Genomic DNA, 27,186 nt, shown 5'->3' on the forward strand with positions numbered 1-27,186 from the left:
CACAGCACAAGCCAAGCATGTCAGTCCTCTGGCCTTTGCTCGCCTCTCCCCTCTCTCCCCTCTCTCCCCTCTTTCCCCCTGTTCAAGCCCAGCCTACTCCTAGCCCTCTGGTGTAGCCTCCTCACTTCTCCTCTCCACCCCCTCATCCCACCTTCTCACCGAGCAATGGGCGCAGCAGTCCCCCTGGGCACACTGGGCTCCTTCCCGAAGTGTACAGTTGTTGGCATGACAGCAGGGGTCAGTGCACTCCTGGATCCCCAAAACAGACAGAAAGAAGAAGTGAAGAGCCAATATCAAGGTCCCAGCCTAATTCTGGGAAGTCAACAGACTGGGGACTTCCTTAGGCAGAGAGACTCCTAACTGGGAGAGAATTCCCTTGAAAGACAGATAATCCCAAGAAACCTGGGGACAACTTCTGGGTCTCAAGCACTGGGGACTGCAGGGGATACTGAAAGATCCATGGGGCTAGAGAGAAGCTGGGAATCCTGCCCTAAGGGTCACAGGACACTGGAGGCTTGCTGGGTCCTGTGGAATGAAGGCCCTATCTGAGAATCTAGGAGTCTGAGCTATGTGGAGAGCACTGAGAATCCCAGATTGGGTATTGGAGGAATCTCTAGGAGAAACCAGGATCCAAGGTGGCAGTCCAGGGAGATGTCCAAGTCTGGGGAGATCCTGAGGGGTGCACTGGTGTCAGGATTGGGGTAGAGGAGTCAGAGCCTCACCTCAATGTCCCCGCAGTCGCACTCCTCCCCATCTTCCAAGAAGCCGTTCCCACAGCGGCCTCCCAACACCAGCAAGCGAGGGTCAGGAGGGTTGAAGAGGCACATGCCCCCTCCCTTTTGGAAGAAGTGGAGCAGCTGCTGGCGGCTACAGGCACTGAACACGCGTGGAAAAGGGTGTCTGCAGAGGGTGGGAGAGTTAGATACTGGGACACCACACTGTCTCAGCAAAAGCTGAGCCCAGCAAGCTCTGACCAGAAGGGGGCACTGTGGTCACACAGACCAACCCATCATGTGGGACTGAGACAAGGAGGAAACTGACCCAGCTGGAAGCATCTTCTGCCCCTCCTCAGCCTAGCAGCTGACATAAAGCTCTTTAAAGTTTCCAAAGGGCTGTCTATCCTGGTGCAGGCCCTCATCACCTCATGCCTGGACTACTGCAATAGCCTGCTGCCTGATCTCCCCTCCTCAAGTCTCTCCCCACTCCATTCTGTCTTCCTCTCAGCTATCAGAGATCTCCCTAAAGCATAGATCTGACCATGTCCCCCTCTATTCAACAGACTCCAGTGCCTCCCTATCTATCACTTCTAGGGTTGTGTACAAATATCCTCTGTTTGGCTATGTTAAAGCTTTTCATAATCTGCCTCATCCTACCTTTCCAGTATTCTTTTTTTTTTTTTTAAGTGAGGCAATTGGGGTTAAGTGACTTGCCCAGGGTCATACAGCTAGTGTCAAGTGTCTGAGGCTAGATTTGAACTCAGGTCCTCCTGACTCCAGGGCCGGTGCTCTATCCACTGAGCCACCTAGCTGCCCCCCTTTCCAGTATTCTTATTCTCTTAACTCCTCTCCCCATACTTAATAATCCAGTGACACTGGGCCTTGAGGATTCTACCAAGCAGCTAGCTCTAAACATTTCCAGTGGTTTTTCTATGGTTGGAACTCTCTCCCTCTTCATTTCCAATCCTGACTTCCCTGAATTTCCCCCAAATCCCACCTTTCCCAGTCCTCCTTCATCTTGGTCCCTTTCCTCTGAGACTATTCTCAGTTTCTCTTGTATACAACTTATTTGTACATAGTTTTTTACATGTTGTCTCCCCCATTACACTACCAGCCAAGGAACTTGGCTTTTGCCTTTCTTTGTATCCCCAATTCTCTGTGAAGTGCCTGGCACATAGTAAGTGCTTAATAAAGGCTTCTCGACTGACTTGGAACAGCCCAGTGAGATAGTGGTAATATGTGCTACAGATATAAACACAGACCCACTGAAATAAGTTTGTATCTAGACACATTAGCATTAGACAGAGGCACATCGGATGGCAGAGCTGGGGAGGTCCTTAGAACCCAGAATGTCAAAGCAGAGATGGATCTTTGAAACTATATAGCGTAGAGGTTCTTAACCTGGATCCATCAGAGGGTTGTCAGTTTGGTTGTATTTTTTTAAGATAACATTACTTCAGGCAGCTAGGTGGCGCGGTGGATAAAGCACTGGCCCTGGATTCAGGAGGACCGAGTTCAAATCCAGTCTCAGACACTTGACATTTACTAGCTGTGTGACCCTGGGCAAGTCACTCAACCCTCATTGCCCAGAGGGAGGGAAAATGACTCTGAGAAGGGGCCCACAGGCTTCACCAGACTGTCAGTGTCCATTAGATAAAAAATGTTAAGAACCCCAGATCTAACCCAACCCTCCCCTTTTACTGATAAGGAAATAGAGGGCCAGTGAGAGGAAGTTATTTGCTCATCTCTTCTTAGGAATGTAGTACAGACTAGAACTCAGATCTCTTGACATTCCCTCACCACCAAACCCCACTAAGAGTTGTTTCCACCCCACCTCAAAGACACCTTCCTCCCAAGCCAGTGCTGCCATGCCCTGGCTCTGACCTCACTCACCCAGTGGCTGCTGCCATCACACAACCCCCCTCTTCAGGCAAGGCCTCTGCACAGCAGCCATCAGCATCATGGCTCATCCCGAAGCTGTGGCCAATCTCGTGGGCCATTGTGGCCGCTGCACCAATAGGCAACTCAGAGTGATCCTGGGTAGGACAGAAAGAGTCAGCTTGGATCCTACTCCTTCTTCACCCTTAGTGTTCTCCTTCTCTCCTTGATCTTCCCATCTACCCACCACAGACCTACAGGTGAAGGAAAGGGGCAGAAGTGGAGGGGGCAGGGTGTTGAGAAAGGATAATTCTTCTATAGCAAGCAGCAAGCTTATCCTGTAAGAGTATACATGATTCTCAGGGAAATAAAGTGTCCTGGCACAGGGTTGTGGGGCCACCCAGGGAAAGGGGTACCAGGCAGAGTTCTAAGCTTGATGGGAAGTTAGGAAGGTCAGTGAAGAGCTGGGGGGAAGGGAGCAGGGAGAGTTAGGGTCATAGGTCCATGGGGAGCCAGAGGAGCCGGGCAAGGTCATAGCCCCAGGCAGTGCATACTCACCGCACTCACTCCCCCCGAGTTGTCTGCACTACACATGCCCTCCAAGGGCGCCATGCCGATGGTGGTGCCCTGAAAAGTTCGGCCCCTGCTCACAGCAGACAGAAGAAGGAAGGGGAGGGTTAAAGGGAGCCTCTTCCACCGCAGTCCTCAGTTCCCCTGGTCCCAGGCCAAGAGAAACCTACGTGAGGAGCTGGGCCGTGTCGTGGGGCCGCCGGGCTCGCAGCCCCCGGCGCCACTGCAGGAAGGCCCAGAGCGTGGCGTTGGCATCTCCTGTGACTCGGCTCTGGTCTCGCTCGGTCCACACCTCCAGGCCGGTCAGAGCCACCTTGATGTTGAGGGATCTGTAAAACTGGGTGAGGTGGGGCAAGGGGAAAGGGGAGATGAGGATGGGCTGTAAGCCAACAGTCCACTTCCCCGCACTCGAGGGGGAATCCACTCGGATCTAGCTCCCTTCTAGGGTTCAGCACTCCACCCCGCCCCGCGTAGGCCAAGGCCCATTACCATCAGCACCTCCGGCCCTCCACGCAGTCGCGAACCTCCTAACCACCTCAGGGATCCAGACCCTTCCCCCGTCCCCCTCCGGTCGGGCCACCTTCCTATTTCCCCTCTTACCTTGTCCACGTAGTTGGCTATCTCGAGGAGTCGCTGCTTGGTGCGACCCAGATCCCTCTGCTGCCTCAGGTACTAGAGGACATGAAGGCGGGAGAGGGGGGAGTCATTGAGAAGCAGGGAGGGGAAGTCTAGAAGCCCCAGAACACCGCCCCCATCTTCTCCAGCCCCGTCCCCAGACTCGCCCTGGCCCAATCCATCCCACCCCCTCACCAAAGCATGGTCTGCTACAATGAATAGTTCCAGGTACTTCAGAGCCCGCCTCGAGTCGCGTCTCACCTGAGAAGGGATGGGGGAAGTCATGGGAAGAGCCTCAGTGGAGAGGAGGGGCCTGAGAGAGGGATGGGGGCCTGAGATAAAAGGGCGACCTAAAAAGGGATGGCGGGGAGGTGCAACTTGAAGAAGAGGTCCCAGGAGGGGCAGCTAGGTGGCGCAGTGGATAGAGCACCGGCCCTGGAGTCAGGAGTACCTGAGTTCAAATCCGGCCTCAGACACTTAACACTTACTAGCTGTGTGACCCTGGGAAAGTCACTTAACCCCAATTGCCTCACTTAAAAAAAGAAGAAGAGATCCCAGGAGACAGTGGGCCAATATGGGGCGGAGCCCAATTGTGAGTGGGCGAGGCCTGACCGGGAGGCGGAGTCTTCGCGGTGGGAATTTAGGTAGATGCCCTCACCCTGGGTGCCCGATTTTGGCGGAGTATGCGTGCACGTTCTAAGGTCCCAGGCAGCCCGTGGCCACAGGTCCCATCCCCTCTGGGCAGCTGCTCCGTCCGAAAGAGGAGGTGGGGGCCAGGCGGTCCAGACGCTGGAGTCCGTGGAGGCTGCACGTAGTAGCTGCGGTTGGCGCTGAGCACTATCAGCCCGCTGGAGGGGGGCGGGGTTAGCGAGGAAGTGAGCAGGGGGCATCACCCAGCTCGGATCCCTTCTCCCCAAAGAGGCTCTTCCTTTCACACCGATCCCCCTCCCAGAAGCACCCCTTTACCTGATCCCGGAGCAGGAGCTCAGAGCGACCCAGGAGTCCGGGAATCCTTGCACGTGGCCGTGATAGTAACAGTGGTCCTGAGCGGGGGGGGGGGGGGGGGGCGGGGGGCGGGGGTAGTATTCAGCATTAGCCTCGGCCTCCGGTCCGCCTCGATCGCTCCATTTTAGTGACAGATCTCATTTGTTGGGGACCCTGAGGGAATGAGGTTGATGCCCCTCACCCAGTTGGGTGGTAAGGTCTCTCTCACAGTCAGGATTAAGGATCTCTGCTACTCCTGGAAAGAATCCAGAAAACTCCCCCAACTTCTCCCCATCTCTGAAGATCCCATAACTTCCAGCCCTCTTCCCTCCCACTCCCAACCCAAGGACCTGGTCTCACCGTGTGGTTAGGGGCTAAGGTCACTGGCTGCCCATCTGGATCATAGTGGGTTTCCGTGTAACCTTGAGCCAGCAGCAAGCTAAGGAAATTAGAGTAGAGAGAGGAGAGATAACTGGCTTTGCACCACCTCCACCAGGAAGCCTTCCTTGAATGACTCCCCTATTGCTTCCTTCCTATTGATGTCTACAAGCACATTCTTACAATTCCTGGTATATGCTTGTGATTATTTGTTTTTATTGAAGAGGAACTAAGTTTTCTGCCCCCCTTATCTGACTTCAGCACCACCTTCCTCTAAGGCTCACCAGTACTCAGTGGGCCACTACCCACAAATCCCAGATTTCCCAATCTCTCCCAGACTCACAGGTTTTTCTTCAGGGAGAGGAGAAGTTCCTTGCCTTCAGCCCTCACTGACAACAGGGCCTCATCTGGACTTCTGACCTGGGTGGGGGGAAAGTCAGGAGAGGGTGAAGCTAGGATAGGAACAGATAGACACAACCACCCTGCCCACCATGTATGTTATGTGATTTGGGGCATTTGCTTGACCTGTCTGAGCTTCTTCTCTCATCTTTTCCTATCCAGAGATGAGATATGCTTGGTTGGTGTAAGAGTGGGGGAGTTTGGAGAGGAGACCCATAACATCCAAGCACATGGACCACAGTATTACCCAAACATATCTCTGCTCCAAGTTCCCCTTTCCCATCCTTCCAGAGTGGGAAGATTTTAGATTTTAGGGGGAGGGGGGCAGGACTTGACTGAAGAGAGGAGAATGAGGGCTGTGGGGAGCTGATTGGGGAGGGGGGGAGACTGTAGATTAGATGAGACAGGCTGTTGGGGAGGTTGGGATCCAGATGTTCCAGATGTCTCAGTTCTTACCTCCTCACTCTGAGCCTCTCTGACTATATCTGTTCTACATCTCTCCCTCTCTCTAATTCTTCCTCTAACTCCCTGTGTATAGATCTGTCACTTCTCTAGCTTTCTGGTCATGTCTTTATCTCCCTCTATCTCCACCTGGTTCTTCTATCTCTGCTCTGCTCTTCCCCTTTCAACCTGTCCCCAAGTCCTATTTCTGGTTAAGTTCATAGATCAAGCTATTTTTCTTTTCCCTTTCTCCTCTGGTCCCACCCCTATCCTTTCCCCACTGTTAAATAAACAAGCTTTACTCCTGGTCTTCTGAAAGGGAAATTCAGCTTTCTTTGTCCCTTAGCTGAGGTCACTCTGGCTAGTCTCCTGCCTCTCACCTTCCCCTCTCCTCTGTATGCCTCTCTGATGGATGTCTTTCTTTTGGCTTCTCTTTCCCCTCTGAAATGTGGAGGAAAGAAAGGGAGAGGGAAAGAGGGAGGAAGGCAGAGAGAGAGAGAGAGAGAGAGAGAGAGAGAGAGAGAGAGAGAGAGAGAGAGAGAGAGAGAGAGAGACTGTTCTCCAGAAAATAAAACAACAACAAAGAAGGCACAGCACCAGACTGTTTATGAGGAGTACTGGGTAAGTGATAGAGAACAAAGGCTAAATGATTAAAGTCCTATGGGGGGGGTGGTGATTTGTGATTTTGCTGGTGTAGGAAATCCCTTGATACCAGTGTTGATGGGCAGCTCTTCTGTAACTTAGACTTAGAGAGTTGTATGGCACTGAGAGGTTGACTTGCCAAGGTTAACACAACTAATACACGTAAGAGGTGAGTCTTGAACACGGGTCTTCCTGACTCTTGGGCTGGCTCCCTATTCACTATGCCAAGTTGCTTCTCCTGCATCTGAGTCTTATGATTGGGTTCAAAAAGTCAGCTTCCAAAATGGAGGATAGGGAAGGCTTAGCCAGACATCAATTTCTGTGAAAAAGATGTGAGGGCTTTGGTGGACTGTAAGTCTGTACACCCCAACTCCCCACATGGAGCCAATGCTGGTCTGAGAAGCATTAAGAGAGGAAGGCCATGAAAAAGGGGGTGGTCCTGCTGATCTCTGCCCTGCTCATAATAAACCCAGAATACTTTGCTCAGGCCTGGGCACCATATTTTTAGAAAAGCCTGACAAAGTGGGGCACTACCTGAGAAGGGCACCCACGGTGGTTAGGGGACTGGCCAAGTCAAAGCAAGAACAACTGAAGAGACTCAAGTCGCTTAACTTGAAGACTTCAGATTGGGGGGGGCAGGGTGATCACTATCAACAAGCATCTGAAAGATGCTTCATGAAGAAGAGGCTTATTCTGCTAGGTCCTCTGGGGCTGAGCTGGGGGCAGGAGGTGGAAATTCCCGAAAGGCAGATTTAAGGAAGAATTTCACAATGATAACTGCCCCCGAGTGAATGAAATGGGCAGCACGGGACACTAAGGAGGTCCCCAACACAGGAATGAATCTGGGCTGCGGCATGGTGGGTGGAATAAGCACATGTCAGTGAAGCTGGGGATGGGATCTTTTCTGACTCAGTCATTCATTGTTCTCTCTCCCCTGTTACTTTTCTCTCTGTTTTTTCTCCATTTCTAGCTGGATCAATGGAGCTTTCTCCTCTCTATCTCTGCCCCCTCTGCCTCTCTCCTCGTTCTGTTCCTTTACTTTTTTTTTCTGTCCCTTTACTTCTGTCTTTACTCTTCTGGTTTTCTCTCTTTCCTTTTTCTTCCTCCGTCCTTCTGGGTCTATATTGCTTTGCCTCTGTCGTCATCTCTCACCATTGCTCTGTATCTCATCTTTAGCTCTGATCCCCTTCCTGTCTTCGGTTCTTCTTGCTCCTCTTCTCTCCCTTCTCTCCCCTCTTACTCTCTTGAGTCTAATTTCACTCCCTTCTGCCATAGCTCCCTGTCAATGGCCTTGGATTTCAGAGGCTGGCTGAGGCCAGATTTGGGCTTGGGTCCTCCTGGGTCCAGGGCGGGTGCTTTGTCCACTGTGTCACCTAGCTGCCCCATGATGGATGACTTTTTTAGGGTAAAATTGAAGGGGAAGAGGAATGCACTGGAGGAGGGGAAAGGAGAAAGGTAGGATGGGGTGAAATCTCACACAATTTCAGAGGCTGAGGGTAGAGGAAAGTCTCTCCTCTGGTTAGGCTGGGAGCCAAAAATACCATCCCCTTCCCCAGGCTGCTCTCTGACTGTGTGACCCTGGGAAAGTCATTTGAGCCCGCTAATCCTAAATTTCACCATTACATCAGGGACTGGAATGTTTGTGCTATCCATTATATGCCATTATACACTGCCCCCTCGCCCCCCTTCTTCCCAGGCAGGGTGGGAGAAGGCAAAAGGCCTCTGTCTCTGGCGAGTTCCAGTGGAGGCCCTGGACCAGATCCTAGGGCCTCCTCTCTCAGCTTAGGGTGTTGAAGGACAGGACAGGACAGTCCCAAGTCCAGCCCCCTTCTCTTCCCCCCCTCCCTTCCCAATGCCCAAAGGATGAGGTCACCAGGCTGGCCAAGGCTTTTTTGGGAAACATGTACCCTGGAGTTGGGAGGGGAAGTCCAAAAATGGTGTTACCCCTCATCTCTGCCCACTCATTCTCTTCTCCCTCTGCCACTCTGCAAGTCTCTGTCTCTTCCTGTTGGTGTATTATGGTCTGTCTGTCCTTATTTCTCACTTTCTTGGTCTCTGGTATCTCACATCTTGACTCATTCCCTCCCAGTATGTCTTTCTGTCTCTCTTTTCTCCCCTCCTCCCCTTTTTCTCCCCCTCTCATTCATCCCTTTGACTCTGTTTCTGTCTTTCCGCTTTCCTAGGTCTCGCTTTCTTGACTCTAGCTCCCGGCCACTCTTTCAGTTTACATTTTTGTTACCCCTCCCCCTCTGCCTTTCTTCCCCTGGGATCATCTTTGTGGTCTGTACTTTCTCTCTCTGGACTGACCCCACCTGCCTCTGTCTGTCTGGTCTCCACCACTCAGACCTTCATGGCCACATTCTGGACAGCCCTGGGCAAATTCCTTTTCTAGGACCCAGCTCCCCATCTGTCCTGCCTTGCCCTGCTCTCCCCTTAGGGGTGGGGCGTGTTCCTGAGGGGCAGCCTCTCCTCTTGGCCTCTTTCTTTCCCTTTCTCTTTCCCTCTGCTCTCTCAGACTGACCCTGTTTCTTCCCCTTGATTTTCCACTACTTGGTCTCTCTCCTTCTCTGATTCCTTCTCCATCTCGGCCCCCACCCCTGAATTTATTGAGGAGTTGTTTTCACAGGGCAAGTTTTTTCCCCTCAATCATAATTTGGTTATTAATATAGAAAAATAATCATTTCCCTCAATATGCTATCTCATTTGATCTTCACAATAACTGTGTAAGGTAGGTGCCTTCATGTTCCCATTTTACAGATGAGGAAATTGAGGTTATAGTGAGAGAGGTTAAATGGGACCAGGGCCCCATAGCTGGCAAGGATCTGAATGGATGGACTCTGCCATCAGCGCCTTCCAGACACAGGACTAAGTTTGACCAGCAATAAACAGAATACTCTAGGGGCTAAGCACGACCTCCCCTTTCACTCTCTGCCTGTGACCCAGCCATCTTTGGCTCCCCATCACCTCTGGCTAGGTGTCTGGCTCTGCACACAGGGGCCACTGACAAGAGAGCAGTCCCATCACCCCAGGCAGTGAGGCCTCATCTAGAGGAAGCAGAATTTGGGAGGGGGAAGGGAAAGGAATAAGCTTCTGTATAGTGTCTACTACATGACAGGTGCTGGGCTAAGCACTTTATAAATATCAGCTCATTCAATCCTCATAACAACCCTCTGGGCTGGGTGCTCTTATCATCCCCACTTGACAGCTGAGGAGCCGGAACACTACCTGGCTTTTCCCTCTCAGCCCCCACACTCTGCTTCTCCCCTACTCTAAGCTGGAAAGAGAGGGCATTACCTTTCTGACACCCGGAAAATCAACCAGAGTCACAGAATGGCAAAGATGGAAGGGCCCCTTGAGACCACCTCATTCAACCCCATCATTGACACTGAGGCCTTGAAAGGAGCAAATACTTCTCTGAGATCATGAAGCTGGAAAGGGACAAGCTTGTAATAATATTGATAATAATAATAATGTCTATATCATGCTCTAAAATGTGCAAAACACTTCACAAGTATTATTTGTGATTATCCTCATTTTACAGATGAGGAAGTTCAGGCAGATAGAAGTTAAGTGATTTGCCCAGGGTCACAGAGCTAATAAGCATCCGAGGTCAGATTTGAACTCCAGTCCCAGGACTCTATCCACCAAACCACTGGGCTGCCCTAGGGTGGTATAGGTCTAGGTTACCATATTGGATCCTGGTTGGAGCAGGGGGAAGGAGAGGGGAATGTTTGACTCCCTGGAGACTTTGAGTATTCCCCCTTACTGGGGATGAGTCCAGGCTAGCAGTATAAACAGGAGAGCTGTGTGTGTATAGAGGTCCCTAGAAAGGCAGGGGATCATAGTGTATGGTGGGGCAGGTGGTTGTTGACTTGCTACCTAAGTTCCTGCCCCTTTCAGGCAATCCTTGGCCCCCTAAAAAGAGAGGGCAGGAAAGTGGCCTTGACTATTTGTCTCTTCCCACGACACTCCTCTTTCCCTGTTCTGAATTGATTGTCTGGTTCACTTTTCTGGTCAATAATGGTGGGGAGGAGATGCATTGTGGTCAAAAGAAAGACAAGCCCTGAGCCAAGGATGGCTCAAGGAGACCCAGCATCAGATTCCTAACTCCATGATAAAGTCTGTCTCTGGGTCTCAGTTTCACCCTTTGTAAAGTGCAAGGACTGGACCAAATGGTTTCTAAGGTCCAGTCTGGCTCTGGTAGTCCACGAGACAAATCTCTTCGGGTCTGGAGCCTCTGAAAAGAGTAAGAAGGGAGGCAGGAATCTCATCCCTGTAAGCAGAGTAGGCGTTAATGTTGACAGACGAGCTGAGAAGGGAGGTCCCTGGGGATGGAAGGGTTGTGGGAACTGGCTAGGATGTGTGTAGAAAGATCCTCCCTTCATTGGAAGGAGGGCGGGACAATGTTGGGGGCACAGAACAAGGGGCAAGGGGAGGGAGTTTGGGGGAGCCAGGGTAGAATTCCTGGGAGTTTTGTTTGGGAGACTAAACATTTTCCTGCCCTGGAGGGGTATGGGGGGGTGGCAGCAGCCAGGGTCAGGGCTGGGCCGAGTTCCTGGAAGGGAAAGGAGGGGTGGTGGGAGGGGGAACCTGATCTGACTGGGGACTGGGGCAGGGGATGGAAATGACTTCCATGTGTGTGTATCGGTGGCCTCGGATAATGAGATCCACATGTTTCTGGCTTGCTTGGATCCCCGCCTTTCTTGGCACTAGCTCCCCTCCTGCTCAGCCTAGAGACCAAGGTGTCTATGGCTCACTTTCCCACCAGGGACTCTGCTCTGAGGTGGGGACAGGTGACACTGAGTCAAAAGCCCCCAGGGGGTGATGAATAACCCTGAAGGAGGGAGAAGGTTGTAATCCAGATGGGCACCCCCACATGCACATACATACACCTCTTTCCTCTGGGATAGTGAGTAGTTTGGAGACCAAGGAGACCACAGAGCTAGGGAAAATCCTGGGGAGTCAGATGGCAGACCCCTCAGGGAAACTAAGACAGAGAAGGGAAAATAGAAGAAGAGGACAAGGAAAGCCAAGGAACAGGGAAGTTTGGGAGCTTCCTAGGATACTATGACAGAAAATGAAGGAGAGAAGATGAGAGAGAGAGATGAGAGAGAGAGAGAAGAGAATCTGGAGTCTGCCCTCCCCACTGGGCACCACAGCATCTTGGCACTGATGAATGTAGAATGCTGGTAGTGGTGTGAAGACAGGGGGTTTTCAGGACTACATAAGACATCTGGAGCCCAACAAGAGCAAAGGAAGTGATGGCCATGGGCACAGTGCCCACTGAGGGTGAGAGAAGACAGCTGCTGCCCTCTTGGGCCCCTAAGAAATGGGGGCAGAAGTCATTCCAACCAGCTCCCTGCCTCCAAAATGGTTCCTTCCCAGGGGCAGGGGACCCTGCTGTGGCACTGACCGTCTCTTCTGTGGTGATCTCCCGACGGCTCCGGCTGCCCAGCACCCAGTGGGGGGTGACTGGCTCTCCAAAGGGAGGTCCTGGGAGGGGGATACAGAGCAAAGGGTGAGGGGAGATTCCTGAGAGATGACTAGGGCTGCGGTGAAAGCACAGAGGCTCGTCTTGCAGCAAGAAGGACTGAGGTTTGATGCCAAGGCAGATTTCTGCACTGGAAGAAGGTGGTTTCAGAGAAGAGGGAGGAGGGGAGGCCCATAAAGAAAGGGAGTGTTGTGTCCTTAGGCCAGTGTGTGTGTGTGTGTGTGTGTAAGTGTGTGTGGATGTGAATGTGTGTGTGAATGAATTGAAAACAGGAGAAAGGGGTTGAAAAGAGACAACAGCATGGATCGAGAAAGAGGAGACAGACATTTTTTTAAAAGGGGAGAAAATACCATGATTATTACCCATTACCAGATTCTGAACAAATGTGCTTAATTCATGTTTCTTTGTTTGAATGAATGGAGTTTGGGAGAAGTGACAGCAGGCTTAGAGGCAGCCGGTGGCCTGCTTGAGCCCTCGGGGTTCTGGGATATCCCTCCCCCCAACCATGGCTCTGGAGGAAGGATCTAGAGGAAGGCTAGCACAGGTCACTTGGAGGATGGGAGAGTGAACAGGAAGGAAGGGACAAGGACCAATGAGCATTTTTGGTCCCAATATCTCCCACAAAAGGAAACTGATCAACATGACTGACTCCAAGTCACAGCCTGAGTCACAGAGATGTGGAGATATACTGTGAGGGAGACAGAAACACTGACTGAGAGACAAGTAAAGAGAGACACGGGGTGGGGTGGGGTTTGAGAGGAGGTGGGGAACAGGTACTGAAAGTCAGTCTCAGAAACAAGGGGATGCTGAGGAGGAGCCAATGAAAAAGTGAGACAGAGAAAAAGAGGAACAGAGATACTAAGAGACAAAGATACACACGCAGAAAAACAGTCCGAGGCATGAGGAAATGAGAGAGACAGAGACAGAGACAGAGAGACAGAGACAGAGGGACAGAGAGAGACAGAGAGAAAGAGAAGATGGAGAAATTAACAGAGAAGGAAAGACAGAGACAGAGATAGGCAGAATTAAATACAGAGAGGTAGAGAGAGAAACAGAGATAAGTTGAGAGACAGAAATGCTGAAAAAGACAAGAACTAGATAGGGACACCACTGGAGGAAGAAACAATTAGAAATAGAGGGCCCAAAGGAAAGGACAGCCTAGCAATCCCTGACTGGGGATTTAGGCCATCCCCCTGACTCCACACCACATTACCCTTCCCCAGCTCCACCCAAGTCCCAAGTCCAGCCCTCCTCCACCCTAGGCCAAGCCTACCCCTCCTCCCCAGGGGAAGCAGCTGCTGCTCCAGATGTGGGGGGGGAGAGGGGTCTATACGGCCCTTAATTCCCCTTTGTGCCTCTAACTTCCCCAAGTTGTTTATAGTCCAGGAGTGCATGTCATGATCTTAGGGAAAGGGAGGGGGATGGTTAGACCTAGACCCTCCCTCAGTTGGGGAGGGGGGTTGGAGAAGCAAGCTAAGAGGGCTCCTAGTGAGTCACAGGAGAAAGGAAGTTAGTCACCAGGCCAAAATGCCCGGAATCTTAACCCTCTTTGGTTTAGCCTCTCTAAACACCACCAACTAAACCTCTATCCATCTGAGGCTTCCCACTGACCCACTGAGCCTTATGGGGCCTCAAATGCCATGATGCCTGGCTGGCAGCCCAGTATCCAGCCTCAGACAAAGCTAGTGGAGTAGGGGAGAGAAGCACATGAGTGTGGTAGAAAGCCTCCCAAACTTGAGTCCTCTGCAGTATTTGAGACTAGAGCATGTTCTCTTCTTGGATACCCTCTTCTTTCTGGGTTTCTATGACACTGATCTCTTGGTTCTCCTACAGTCTGCTTTGTTGGCTTATTGCCCAGATCATAAATCTTTCCCTTGCGGTTGTCCTAAGACTCAGTCCTTTCCTCTCTGTGCTCTCACTTGGTGGCCCAAATCAGCAGCCACAATTTCATCCTCGTTCTCTCTCCTGAGCTAGTCTTTTATCACCAACTAACTTCCTACTGGACATTTTGAACTGGATGTCCCAAAGGGATCTCCAGCTCAACCCTCATTCTTGAGCCAGCAAAACATGCCTACGTCAGTGTCTCCTGAACCTCTAGCCATCTGTCCCCCGTCCCTCAAGGCACCAAGAAATGAGGCACATCTTCCATGATGTTCCAACAACTACCAAGCCAAGACCCAAGGGTTTGGGTCCTACAATGGAAACAAGAGCAAGCACACTCACCCAATTGTTCAGGCTACCAGAACCTTTGGGATGCTGAACTGCATGGGAAGCCTAGAAATACCTTATGGCCACCCCTAGAATCATATCTAGTCTATCAGACCCTCTCTGGGTACTGAGTTCCTAGAAGTAGCCTCCAGAAAGAATGCCATCCTGGCACCTAGATGGTTACCTAAAGCCAGAAATGTCCATAGTTTCCAGAAGCACGTCGCCCAGGCCACATTCACTTGGATGGACTGACTTTCCTGAGGACTGGGGCCATCCTAGGAGGCTTTTAGGAGGGAAAGTGGGGTTGACAAAAGGCTCAGGAGCAAATGACTCTTGTCAGCCCTCAGTAACTTGTTCAACCTTCTTCCCATCCCAACTCTGTCACCCAGATGGTACCATCCTCCATACATCTAGGAACCTCCTAGAAAGTTCCCTACCTCCAGAAAGACCTCCCTCATAAAAAGAGTTGCTGCCCTCCCTCACGCCCAATTAGGGCATTCACCTCTTTATCTTCCCCAGGTTGCACCCTAGTTCTCTAGGGCACAAACCTCATAGCTGAAAACGAAGGGAAAGAGGAGAGATGCCCCACCCGCCTTGGGCATGTGGGATTGATTCAAACCAGGCTTCTTGGACAAAATAAACTCTGAGGTTGCCTCAGCTTATCTCCTCACATCAACCGGCTCATTCTCACACAGGAAACTCATAAAACTCCTGGGGCTGAATCCAAGGCTCTGTGGCTGCTCCCCTCCCCCACAACTGCATCTCCTTCAAGGAGGAACTCAGAGCTGAGCTCAGTCTGAAGCCCCTCCCCACCTACAGCTCCAGTGTCTCCCAGCTCTTAGCATGCAGAGCAGAAAAGGAAATGGGGGGGGGGTTAAGCATTGGCCTCAGCAAGACTCAGGTTTCCTGACCCCACCTTCTCCTCTTCTCCTCAGCTAAACCCTGACCCCTCCAACCTTCTCACTAAGCCTTCACCATTTCACTGAACCCCAATCCCTTCACTGAACCCTGTTCTGTCACTGTGAACCTCTATCCTTCTCACTGAGCCCCTATCCCCTCATTAAGCACTGATCCCCTTACTGAACTCCCATCCTCTCAGTGATCCCTTATCCTCCCACATATCTATCTCTATCTCTATTCCCCTCACTGACCCCTTGTTTCTACTCACTGAGCTATCACTTTAACACCCAAAGGAGGGGGCCATGATGGGCAGGTAAATGGTGTAGGTGGAAGGGTACTGTACTACTCCATGGCCTTACTCCAGGCCTTTTTTACTTAGACATAGAATAGCCTCCTTACTGGCCCCCTGTATTGACTTTCTCTCCTCTCCAAAATATACTGCACTGATTGGACCCAGTCACTCCCTAGCTCAAAAACCTCCAGTGGCTCCCCACTGCCCACCAAAGAAAGCAGAAGATCCTCACCTTTGGAAACATTTTGCATTACTGCACATGTATAACATATTGAATTGCTTGCCTTCTCAAAGGTGGGGGGTGGTGAAGGAGGGAGAGAATTTGGAACACAAAAAATTTTTAATGGATGTTAAAATAGTTTTTTACATGTAATTGGGGAAAATAAAATGCTAAATTTAAAGAAAGAAAATGGCATTCAAGAATCTCTACAATCAGACAGCCCTCTGCCTTTCTAGCCGTAATAAACACCGCTCTCCTTCATACATTCTCTGTTTCAACCAAAGGAAATGCTCCTCCACCTCTTGTGGTAGTCCTACCCTCTCTTATTTCAGTGCCTCTGCATCACCCCCCACCACTGTAATGTACTTCCCCCCTCACCCCAAGTCCTGAATCTCTATCTGTCAAAATCTTTCACTTCCCCCAAGACTGCTCCCAGCTCCTCCAAGAAGGCAGCTCCATGCACCCTCAGTGGGGCATGTCCTAGCCAGAGCCCAGGAGTGTGTGTGTGTGTGTGTGTGTGTGTGTGTGTGTGTGTGTGTGTGTGTTAGGGGGCAGAGGGAGAGGGGGGAAGGCTAACTATGCCCATTAAACACTCCTTAAACAACAAGTATTAATGAAGCACTTATTATGCACCAAGTACTGTGCTTGGCATTGGAGAAACAAAAATGAAGCCTTTCTTGTTTCCCCCAACCCCACCTATACTTTGCCCCTATCATCTTCTACATGGAATTATGCTAATTGGTATCTGACTCATGTTGCTCTTATTTGGATTTCTGTTCTTTGAAGGCAGAGAGTGCTTTTGTCTTTGTATCCTAATCCCCGAGTCCATGGCCTTGTATGTGGTCCAGGGATGAGATTTCACCAGCATGAGAAACTCGACTGATGCAGATCGACAGCTCACTGTTGTCTGAATTAAGGGGGTGGAGAGCTTCTTGGAACAGAGTGTGGTCAATTGATTTGGCCCAGGTCACAGAGCCAGCAGGCACGTAAGGTGGGACTTGAACCAGGGTCTTTCTGACTTTGAGTTCTATTTCTTATCCATTATGTTTTTAAGATGAGAAAATGTCAAACTGAATTGTCTGAGGCCTCCCATCTCAGAGGTGTAAGGGGGCAGGCCAAGGAAAAGATCTAGGAACTGGCATTGGGAGTTTATAGAGAGGAATAAGGAGAAGGGGAAAGATGGAAAAATTTTGCCTGAGGAAGAGAAGACTTGGTTTCGGGGAGGGGAAGGTCTGCTGTTCCCCATCCAATCTGAGATGAGAAAAGGATGAGGCAGAGGAGAGGCTAGAGATTAGGAAGAATTCAATTCAATTCAACAAACATTTGAAGCACAGTAATGGGAACGTAAAAGTGGGCAATGACATAGTTCCCTTCTTAAAGAAGTTCTGGTCAATCACCAAGTTTTTATTAAATGCTTACTGTGTCTGTGCAAAGCATTGTGCCAGGCCTAGGGGATACACAGGCAAAAGCAAAGCAGGGCCTGTCCTAAAGGAGCTTTTGTTCTAACCAGGGAGACAACATGAACCAAACAAATCTATCTAGAAGGCACACAAAATGAACGGGGTGGGGGGAGGATGGGGAGAGGCTACCGTGAGCTTATTATAGTCAGATAAGGGAAGGCATGGGAGAGGAGGGGAGAAGTGCTATGACAGACCTAAGTGTGATTCCTTGTAGAATATGATCGGGGCAAAGCAAAGAGACAAAAGCCAAGCACACTAAGGAAGAAGACGCAGCAGAGTCTGGGAAGACTGATCGAGATACAAAAGAAGAAGAGAAGCAGGTAGAATAAGATGGTTACAGGGATTTGGGGGTGGGGTTATATCATTCTACTTACTGAGCACCTCCTCCATGCAGGAACCTGAGTTCCCACTCCTGTCCTAAAGGCATTCTTATTATGATTATAATCTCCCTGTGTTCAACCCAAGAGGGGTCTCTAGTACCTCTGCTGAGGACTGCCTCTGGGTAAGAAGGATTCAGGAAGCCCCCATACAGACATTACATGAGGCCTCAAGATGCACCCAATGGTCATGCTGCTGCCTGGTAGGGAAAAGAGTCCACTTCACCTCTAACTCACTGTGGGAACTGTGCTCTTGTCCCTCTGAGCCTCAGTTTTTCCCTCTGTAAAATGGGTATAATAAGCCCTGTCTTCCCACTCTCTTGGTGCTAATATGAGGATCACATGAGAGAACAGATGAGTGATCAGTTTTACACATATTTCACTCCCCTTCTCTCTGCAGCGCACTGGGGGGGGGGGTAGGGGAGGTGATGGGATACCAGGGAAGTATGGGCAAGAGATACTAGGAGAGTCTGAGCCCTTCTCCCAAATGATTTTCCACCTCGAAAGTCCACATCTGGCAGGAAGTGTGTTCGTCCCTTGATCCCCAGGGGCTTTGGAAAAAAGAAAACATATACAGAGAACCCAGGAGAGATGGGGAGACTCCAAGAGAGGGAGAAGCAGAAAAATGGAAACTCCTAGAGCCCCTGGGCAGAGGGACAGCAGCCTCAACCAAGGAGAAATGACTGGCAAAAAGACTGGGGGTGGGGAATGAGAATATATGACACCCACAGCAATTCCAGGGGTCTGAAGCCCAACCGGTGGGTCCTGTTGCCACCCAGAAGAACTCAAACTTCCCTCCAAAAAGCAAAGGCCAGAGAGAAAGAGAAGGCAGTGACTTCCCTGCAGCATTTTTCGGTCAGGAGGGGACTGAGGCTAGGCTCCAGAAAGCCTGGGGGAGGAGGAGGGGACGTGGGATGTTGGAGATGTGGGAACTGTCTAAAATCAACCCCCTGAGCAATGACTTCATTCGATTCTCCTTGGGAAGTGACAGGAGGGAGGGAGGGAAGCCAGGAGAGGAAGGGGCATCCCCAGATCATTCCCAGGCTCCACCAAGGCCCTTGGGGCTCTCAGTCCTAACCCCTGACCCTCTCTCCCTCCCCTATCCGGTTGGAGGGGGGGTGGAAATGAAGCTCCAGGAATGGGGGAGGGGCTGACTATGGGGGAAGACCCTCAGGCCTGGACTTTTCTCAGCACCAACCTCCTTACTGGTTTCTAGGCCTCCAGTCTTTCCCCTCCAATCCTGTTTGGACATGGCCAGAGTCATCTCTCTCCCCTGCTCAAAACTCTCATAGGGTAAATAGAATTATACACAGGATTTGTAATTTGTCCAAGGCCACATGATAAGCAGTGGCAGTGCTGAGATTCGAATCCAGGGTCTCTGATTCCCAATCTAGCCTATTTCACATGATACACCGCTTGTAGAACAGGCAGGCTTTGGGAGCTTAAAGGAAGCTTAGGGCTCGTTTCCTCCAACCCCCTCCCTGTATGGAAGGGAAGGGAAATCACACAGAGAGGATCATGGGATGATTCAGAGCTGAAAGAGACCTTGGGGGTCATCCAGTCCACCCTGTCCCCTCATCTTAGACAGGAGGAAGTCCAGGCCCAAAGGGGGATCCAGGTCCTCTTAAACTATGCAGTTTCCACGACACCATGCAGCCTCTGAACTCCATTCTGTGGCTGGTTCTGCTATGGGGTTAATAGCAAGAGAAGACTTGGTCCTTGACCTTGGGTAACTCACAGCAAGGCTGTAGAGACAAGGCACCCCAAAGGGAAATAACAATGCAAGAGATTATGACTAGGCACATGGCCACATAAGACTTCATGGAGATTTCTCTCATCCAATCTCATTGCTTCAATTATGACTTTCATGCAAGAAATAAAAATGACCATTTATTACATACTGTTTCATACAGAGCATTGTGCTAGGCACTATACAGATTTGGGATATGGCACTTACAAGACTGGGAACTTTTAGACCAATGGTATCCAACTCAAATAGAAACTGAAGTCACTAAACCTTTCACAGGATTTCTGTTTATGCATATTGACTTAGAAAAACTCATATTAACATTATCTATGTTGTGTTGCATTTTTATTTATTTTGTTAAATATTTCTCAATTACAGTTTAATCTGGTTCCTTTCTACTTGGGAGTGTTGCTGGCAGCATATTCAACACATCTGTTGTAGATAGCTCTCAAACTTACATTTCTAGTCTCCTGAGCTTTTTTACAAGTTCTACTTCTCAATATTCAGTTAGCTACTGGATATCTCTAATTGAATGTCCTGTAGGCCCTTTCAACTCAAAAGATCCTAAACTGAGCCCATCATCATCTCTCTTAGACCTGCCTCTCCCCCCAACTTCTCTATTTTTGTTGAGAACACTAACATCCTTAGTCACTCACCCTCGACCCTTCAAAGTCATAATTGACTTCTCCTCCTCCCCTAACCAATTAGGAACCAAGTCCTGTCAATTCTACTTTTACAAAATATTTTTTTAAATCTTCCTCTTCTCCACTTGAACATCTTCCTCCCTAGTTAAGTCCTCATCGCTTTTTGCCTGGATGATTGTAATAGTATTCTAATTGGTTTCCTTGCCTCTCATCTCTACCATCTATCCTTCAAACATCTTTCAAAATAATCTCCCTAATGCATAGGTCTGACCCAAGTGGATTCCCTGATTCAAAAAAAGGACAAAATATAAATATCTTAGCCTGTCATTTAAGACTCTCCACAATCTGACTCCAATCTATCTTCTAAAATATTTTAAAAAAATTTTAATGATTTTTTTTTGTTTTTACATTATGGCCATTTCTATCAGAAACAGTAAATACTGTTCCCCTTCCCTCTTGAAATTGATCCTCTCATGAAACAAAGAAAACATTTAAGCAAAGACAACTAATAGAGTAACTGCAACTGAAAAACATTCTATGCTATTAGTCTCCGTGAAAGGAAAGAGTTACATTTTGTAACCTGTTCCCCAAATGCATCGTTGATTTTTCAGTTACTAAATCAGGTTTCCTTTTAGAGATTTCCTCCCCCCACCCCCACCCTGCCCCATTGACATTGTTGTATTGCATATGTTGTTCTTTTGGTTCCCCTTATTTCCCTCTCTATCAGCTCATACAAGTTATATTAGTGAGCCTTCCTTCCCACAGACCCTCCAGCATGGACTGTTCATGTGTTTTTCTTTAATACTTGACAATTTTCAGGGTGTGAAATAAAACCTCAGAATTCTTTTAATTTGCATTAGTAATTTGGAGCATACTTTATAAGGTCATTACTGTTTGCAATTCTTTTGAAAACTGTTCCTATCTTTTGATATCTTGTCTATTGAGGAATGGTTCTTGGCCTGATAAATGTGTCAATTCCCTCTATATTGTGAATTAGACATTTATCAGTGACATTTGGTAGAAAGATTTCTTCCCACTCAACAACTTCTCTTCTTAGTGTATCTTCATTCATTTTGTTTCTAATCAGTTTTACCAGGTTTATTTCACACTACTTATTCCCTTCAAACATTCTAACTTTTAATCCACTAAAATATGAACTGTTCCATATTTTGTCTTGCCCTCTCCTTCTTTTGTCCATTACAAGACTCTTCCACGCATCTGGAATAAGCTCCTTCCCATTTTTGCCTATTAACATTATTTCCTTCCTTGAAGATCCAGCTCAAGGTTTCTATTAAGTTTTCTCTGCTTCTCCCTTCTTCCTTCCTAGTCCCTGGCTAAAAATTCTCCCTTCTAGAATGTTTCATAATAATACTGGCCATTCCTATCTACTTATCACATCCTAATTTGTATGATACTATTGCTGTAGATGCCTTATCTCCTACCTCCAACCTCATGAGATAGAAACCTCCTAGAGGTCAGGGACCATGCCTTAATTTGTCTTTTTTTGTGTGTGTGTGAGGCAATGGGGGTTAAGTGACATGCCCAGGGTCACACAGCTAGTAAGTGTCAAGTGTCTGAGGCCAGATTTGAACTCAGGTCCTTCTGAATCCAGGGCCGTGCTTTAGCCACTGCGCCACCTAGCTGCCCCCCATGCCTTAATTTATATTTGTATCAAGAGTCTGGCAAATGTACTTAAGAATTAGTTGGTGAATGAATGAATAAACCAATAAAGAGAGAAACAGAGACAAAGTTGGATTCAGATTCTAGAGAATGCTTCATGTCTGGTTAATGAAACTGAACTTTATTACCCTTACTCTAGTCCTTTGAGGAATCTATGTGAATCCTCAAAGGGTTCAGAATTGATGAAAAAAGATCATAGGACTTAGAATTGGAAGAGATGGGACAGCTAGGTGGCACAGTGGATAGAACACCGGCCCTGGATTCAGGAGGACCTGAGTTCAAATCTGGCCTCAGACACTTAACACTTACTAGCTGTGTGACCCTGGGCAAGTCACTTAACCCCAATTGCCTCACTTAAAAAAAAATTGGAAGAGATAATAGAAATCATCTAGTCCAGCCCCACTACTTTACTCACTTCACTGGTACAAATCACAACTCATTCATACTTTCTAAGTTGTGCTATCATTCTTATCCATTTCCTCCCATAAATCCTTCATAGGATGTCTACTCAACAAACTAGAGACTTTTCTCTGGATCTTTTAAAACTTTGTGGGGGGGGGGCGGCGGCTAGGTGGCGCAGTGGATAAAGCACCAGCCCTGGATTCAGGAGTACCTGAGTTCAAATCTGGCCTCAGACACTTGACACTTACTAGCTGTGTGACCCTGGGCAAGTCACTTAACCCCCATTGCCCCGCAAAAAACCAAAACCAAAACCAAAAACAAAAAAAACTTTGTGGGTGCCACTGAAACACTTAGGTTCTCTATCTGTTATCACTTACTCTCTCCACAAGATTGGTCTGTCTCCTTCTCAGAGGTATTCTCAATGGAATGTTTTATACTACTTATTGTCTAAGACATCTTTGGCAATATACTGCCACTTACTTATGTCCAGCAGTTGCCTTTCCCTGGCCTTTGAGTCATCTGCAATTTTGATTCCTTGGAGACAGTGATATTCTATGATTTATAGTCATAGAATATCATCAGGAGAATATTGTTGAAAAGGTGGACTGATGTTGCAGGGAGAAGCTGGGGGGGGGGGCTTGTCACTGAAAGTGCTCAGCAATTTCCCCAAACTGATTCATCCTGCCTTTCTATTCAATTGTGTGTCAGTTGCTTTGCTCATCTGAAATGCCTTTCTAAAATATGTTGTGATGGACTAACTCACTACAGGGGCTTCTCATCCAACTTGAATGACATAATTTTTACAATAGGAATTCTTCATCCATTTGATTTTTCCTTTGTGGATTGTTAGCTTTTAAATGGTCATAGATCTCAATGAGGAGGCTCTCTAGGACACTGGGACTTGATGTAATCTTCCACAAATTATCTGCAAACCAGATCATCTGGAGGGCTTCACCATCTATAGGGAATCCTTCCATTTGGACTTTGCTCAAGACATGACACTGACAAATACCCTCATTGATCATATGTTTCCCTGTTTTATGTCTTGCCATGTGGCAAAGTGAATAGGTTGAATTGAGAGTCACAAAGACCTGGACTTGAATCCTGCCATGGAAACTTACTAGCTGTATGATCCATATCACACATCTCTGTCTTAGTTTCTTTAATGTAAAATGAGGATAATAGCAGCACCTACCTCCCAGGATTGTTGTGAGGATCAAATGATATAATACATGGAAGGCACTTTGCAAATCTTAAAGTTTTATTTTAATGTTAGCTAATTATTACTATTATTATTGTTATTATTAATAATAGTAACCATTAACTTTGAACAAAGTATTCTCTGTTGCATATATCAGAGAATCTTGTATGATTTTAACATTTACATAAGAGACAACTCGTTGAAATTTTCTTTTTTCTAGTGATTTATTCTCATCATTAATGAAAATGGAACTACCATCATGCCTTTGTGAGAAAAAAGAAATGGTATTCAAGAAGATGGTGTTGCAAAGGGTAGCTAAACCTAACCAAATACCCAGAAAAAATCCATACTGGAGACAAAATCTTTTTTTTTTTTTTTTGTGAGGCAATTGGGATTAAGTGACTTGCCCAGGGTCACACAGCTAGTAAGTGTTAAGTGTCTGAGGCCAAATTTGAACTCAGGTCCTCCCGACTCCAGGGCCAGTGCTCTATCCTCTGCGCCACCTAGCTGCCCCGACAAAATAATTTTTAAAAATAATTTTTAAAATGTTTATAGCTGCTCTTTACGTGGTAGCAAGGAATTGGAAGTTGAGGGGGTGCCCATCAATTGGGGAATGGCTGGACAAGTTGTGGTATATGAATACAATGGAATACTATTATGCTGTAAGAAATGATGAGCAGGAAGAGTTCAGAGAAACCTGGAGGGTCTTGCATGAGCTGATGATGAGTGAGATGAGCAGAACCAGAAGAACATTGTACACAGTATCATCAACATTGAGTGTTGACCTACTGTGATGGACTATATTCTTCTCACCAATGCAATGGTACAGAAGAGTTCCAGGGAACTCATGATAGAAGAGGATCTCCAAATCCAAGGAAAAAAAAGAAAGAAAGAACTGTGGAGTATAGATGCTGATTGAACCATATTATTTCTTTTGTTTTGGGTGCTGTTGGTTTTTTTTTTTCTTTCTATTTTGAGGTTTTGCATCACTGCTCTGATTCTTTCTCTTGTAACAGGATTAATGCAGAAATAAGATTAATGTTATTATGTGTATATATATGTGTGTGTGTATATATATATATATGTATATGTATATGTATAGAGATATATAGATATAACCTATATCAGATTACCTGCTGTCTAGGGGAGGGGGGAGGGAGGGGTGGGAGGGAGAAAAATCTGAAATTGTAAAGCATGTATAAACAAAAATTGAGAACTATCTTTACATGTAATGGAAAAAATAAAATACCTCATACATAAAAAAAAATAATTTTTAAAAGCAGCTGGGGTTGATTTTCAAACTAACTCGAGGAGATTCCAAAGGAAAGAAGATCATAGACAGTATTATTAATTACCCAAAGAAGATGACCAAAGAATACATTAACAACTATAGACTATGACAACTTTTCTATTTCTATAAAATCTTTCTGAGAATAGTACATACACAAATAAAAATTGATGAAAATATGAGAAGGGAACTGGGTGGATTTTTTACAGATCATTTTTTTAAAGTCATATCATTAACTGAGCCAGTTTGTTTAATGATGGTCAATTACCAAAAGGGGGAAAAAGTATTTGACTCAGTAGAGCAAAACCAGACTTCACATACAGGCCCTAGCAACCAGGTTTCTGTTTCTACCACTCTACTGAAACTGCTTTTTCTCAAGTCACTCCTAAGCTACTAATTGACAAATGCAATTGGCCTTCTTTCAGTCCTCATTCTGTTTACCTTCTCCCAGCTTTAAACACTTTTGACCACCACTTCCTGCCAAACATTTTCTATTCCCCTGGCTTTCAGAAACAGCACATTCTCCTGGATTTCCTGACTCTAACTGCTCCCCAATCTCCTCAGCTTGTTGCTCATCCTTTACTCCTTATTGTGGGTGTTTTTTGCTCCCTAGTTAGCCCTCTTCTCTTCTGTCTAAAATCTCTCCCTGGGCAACCTCATTCCATTCCGTACCTTCTATGATTATTTCTCTGTACTGATTCCCACATCTGTTTTATGAGCTCCAGACCTGCATATTTAACTCCTCATGGGACATCTATACCTGAATGTCTTCCTGGCCCAGTATATCCCAAATTAAGCACATTATCTTTCTTCCCTAAAAATCGTTATGCCCTAACCCCCTCTTCCTTCTGCTATCATTATTTCTGTCTGGCATCATCATCATATACCCAGTTGCCCATGTTTGCAACCATGGTGTTCCCTTAGATCCTTACTTCTCCTTCACTTCTCCTATCCAATCAATTACTAGGGTCCAGTTTGGTCCATTTCCACATCTCTCTCATCCACCTTCCCCCCTATTCCCCCTCCTACTCCAGGAGAAACCTTCATTACCTTGTCCCTGGACCATTGCAATAACTACCTAATAAGTCATCTTGTCTCCAATTCCTCTCCCAGAATATTCTTTCTTATCTCCACATTTAGTCGTCTTTCACTTACACATTTAGTCATGTCTTTCACTTAATATATATATTAACCTTAAGTGGGTCCTCCTGGTAAAAATTAATAATGACTGGCATTTATCTGGCATTTTATATACATTCTCTCATTTGAGCCAGGAACTAACTCTGGAAGGATAGCTACTGCAAGAATTTACACATGAAGAAACTAATGCTCAGTAAGGTTGAGTGATATGTCCATGGTCAGGGGTAGGATTTGAACTCAGTTCTTCCTGACTCCCCATCCATCCCTATTTGTCAGGACACCAGAAAGTCAACCAAGCAAAGTCTGACTTCCTTTGCTGGATGGATGTTCAAGGATCTCCACAATCTGGTGGTACCTACCTTTCCAGCCTCAGGGTATATTATTTCCCCCACCCCAATTTCCTGGGGCTAAGGCTCCTGTCTTATCTAAATTGTCTTCCTCCTGGAATAGTTCAATCTATGTTTGTTCAAGCCTACAGAATTCTTCTGAGTCCCAAGTTCCCTGCCAGCTCTATCTCCTTTGCCTGCCCCATGTTCGAAGGTCCTTTTCCAGCTCAGACATTTCATGTTCTGTGTTCTGAGGTGCTTTCCAGCTCCATTCTTTGAGTTGGCAGGAGAATAGCAGGCCCCGTCCCCAGAAGGGATGGATTCTGCTTCCCACTAACCCTATTCAGAGACACAGATCCCAAGTGTTCCTGAGATGGCAAATCTCATCCTGAGTGACAGTCAGCCCTAGTGCCCAAGCCTTCATCTGTCCCAGACGCGGCGCTTTGGATTCACTTAGGTCCTGGAGCGCCCCGCTCCCTCTGGCCAGCCCTACCCGGTTCCTGCCCTCCCAGGCCCCGGCCTCGATTCCCTCTTCCCCTCCGAATCCCTTTCCCCTACTTGAGACCCACTGGGGTTCCCCTCAAAGTGCAGACCTCCACTCCAGCCCCAACCAGGGCTTACAGGACCAGGATGGTCTCTGGACCCCTTTTCTCTTCCCCCGCCCTTGCATCCCCGATCTCTTCTGCCCGTCCGACCCCTCCTCACCTCCTGGCTCTCGTACCCGGGTTCCGGCCCCCAGTGGAAGGAGGAAGAGGAGAAGGAGTCCCGGGGGCCAGCGGGCTGTCCCAGGGCCCGGCGAGCCCGAGGCCCCGTCCGAGCCCCAGCCCATGCCTGTCCAACTCCAGTTCCTCGGCCCCCGCCTCGGTTGTCCCTACCCCCTTCTCTCCCCTTCAGCCTCCAGCCCCCGCCCCTCGCCCCTCCCACCTTCCATCCCGCCCGCCCTCTCCAGGACTCCCGCCCCCTGCCCGCCTGCCCGCCGCGGCTCTTTGCTTTCTCGCTGTCCATCCGGCCAGCCCCCAGCCCACGGCAGCCTCGAGCCCCCAGCTAGACCTGGCCCTTCTCCCAGTCCCTCCCCCTTTCTCCGCCTCTCCAGCCCCACCCCACCCAGTCTGGCCCAGTCCCTAGTCAGGCCAGTCCCTGACCGACCCCAACCGCCCTCCTTTTACACTGGGGTGGGGGTGGGTTGG

General features: G+C 48.2%; 1 protein-coding gene across 1 annotated transcript in view; it reads right to left on the reverse strand.

The window, feature by feature from the left end:
- The window catches only part of ADAM33 (ADAM metallopeptidase domain 33), a 34,673-nt gene extending 7,821 nt beyond the window's left edge, over positions 1-26,852 (reverse strand). Inside the window, 13 exon segments of the mRNA XM_043971966.1 lie at positions 160-249; positions 723-900; positions 2,610-2,752; positions 3,153-3,237; positions 3,335-3,501; positions 3,765-3,836; positions 3,975-4,040; positions 4,438-4,627; positions 4,746-4,822; positions 5,124-5,202; positions 5,485-5,561; positions 12,037-12,116; positions 26,705-26,852. Coding sequence (XP_043827901.1) covers positions 160-249; positions 723-900; positions 2,610-2,752; positions 3,153-3,237; positions 3,335-3,501; positions 3,765-3,836; positions 3,975-4,040; positions 4,438-4,627; positions 4,746-4,822; positions 5,124-5,202; positions 5,485-5,561; positions 12,037-12,116; positions 26,705-26,828 — 1,428 coding nt within the window. The 5' untranslated portion in view covers positions 26,829-26,852.
- Positions 26,853-27,186: the final 334 nt, after the last annotated feature.

Source organism: Dromiciops gliroides, chromosome 6 (assembly GCF_019393635.1).
Source record: "Dromiciops gliroides isolate mDroGli1 chromosome 6, mDroGli1.pri, whole genome shotgun sequence".
NCBI classification, from domain to species: Eukaryota; Metazoa; Chordata; class Mammalia; order Microbiotheria; family Microbiotheriidae; genus Dromiciops; species Dromiciops gliroides.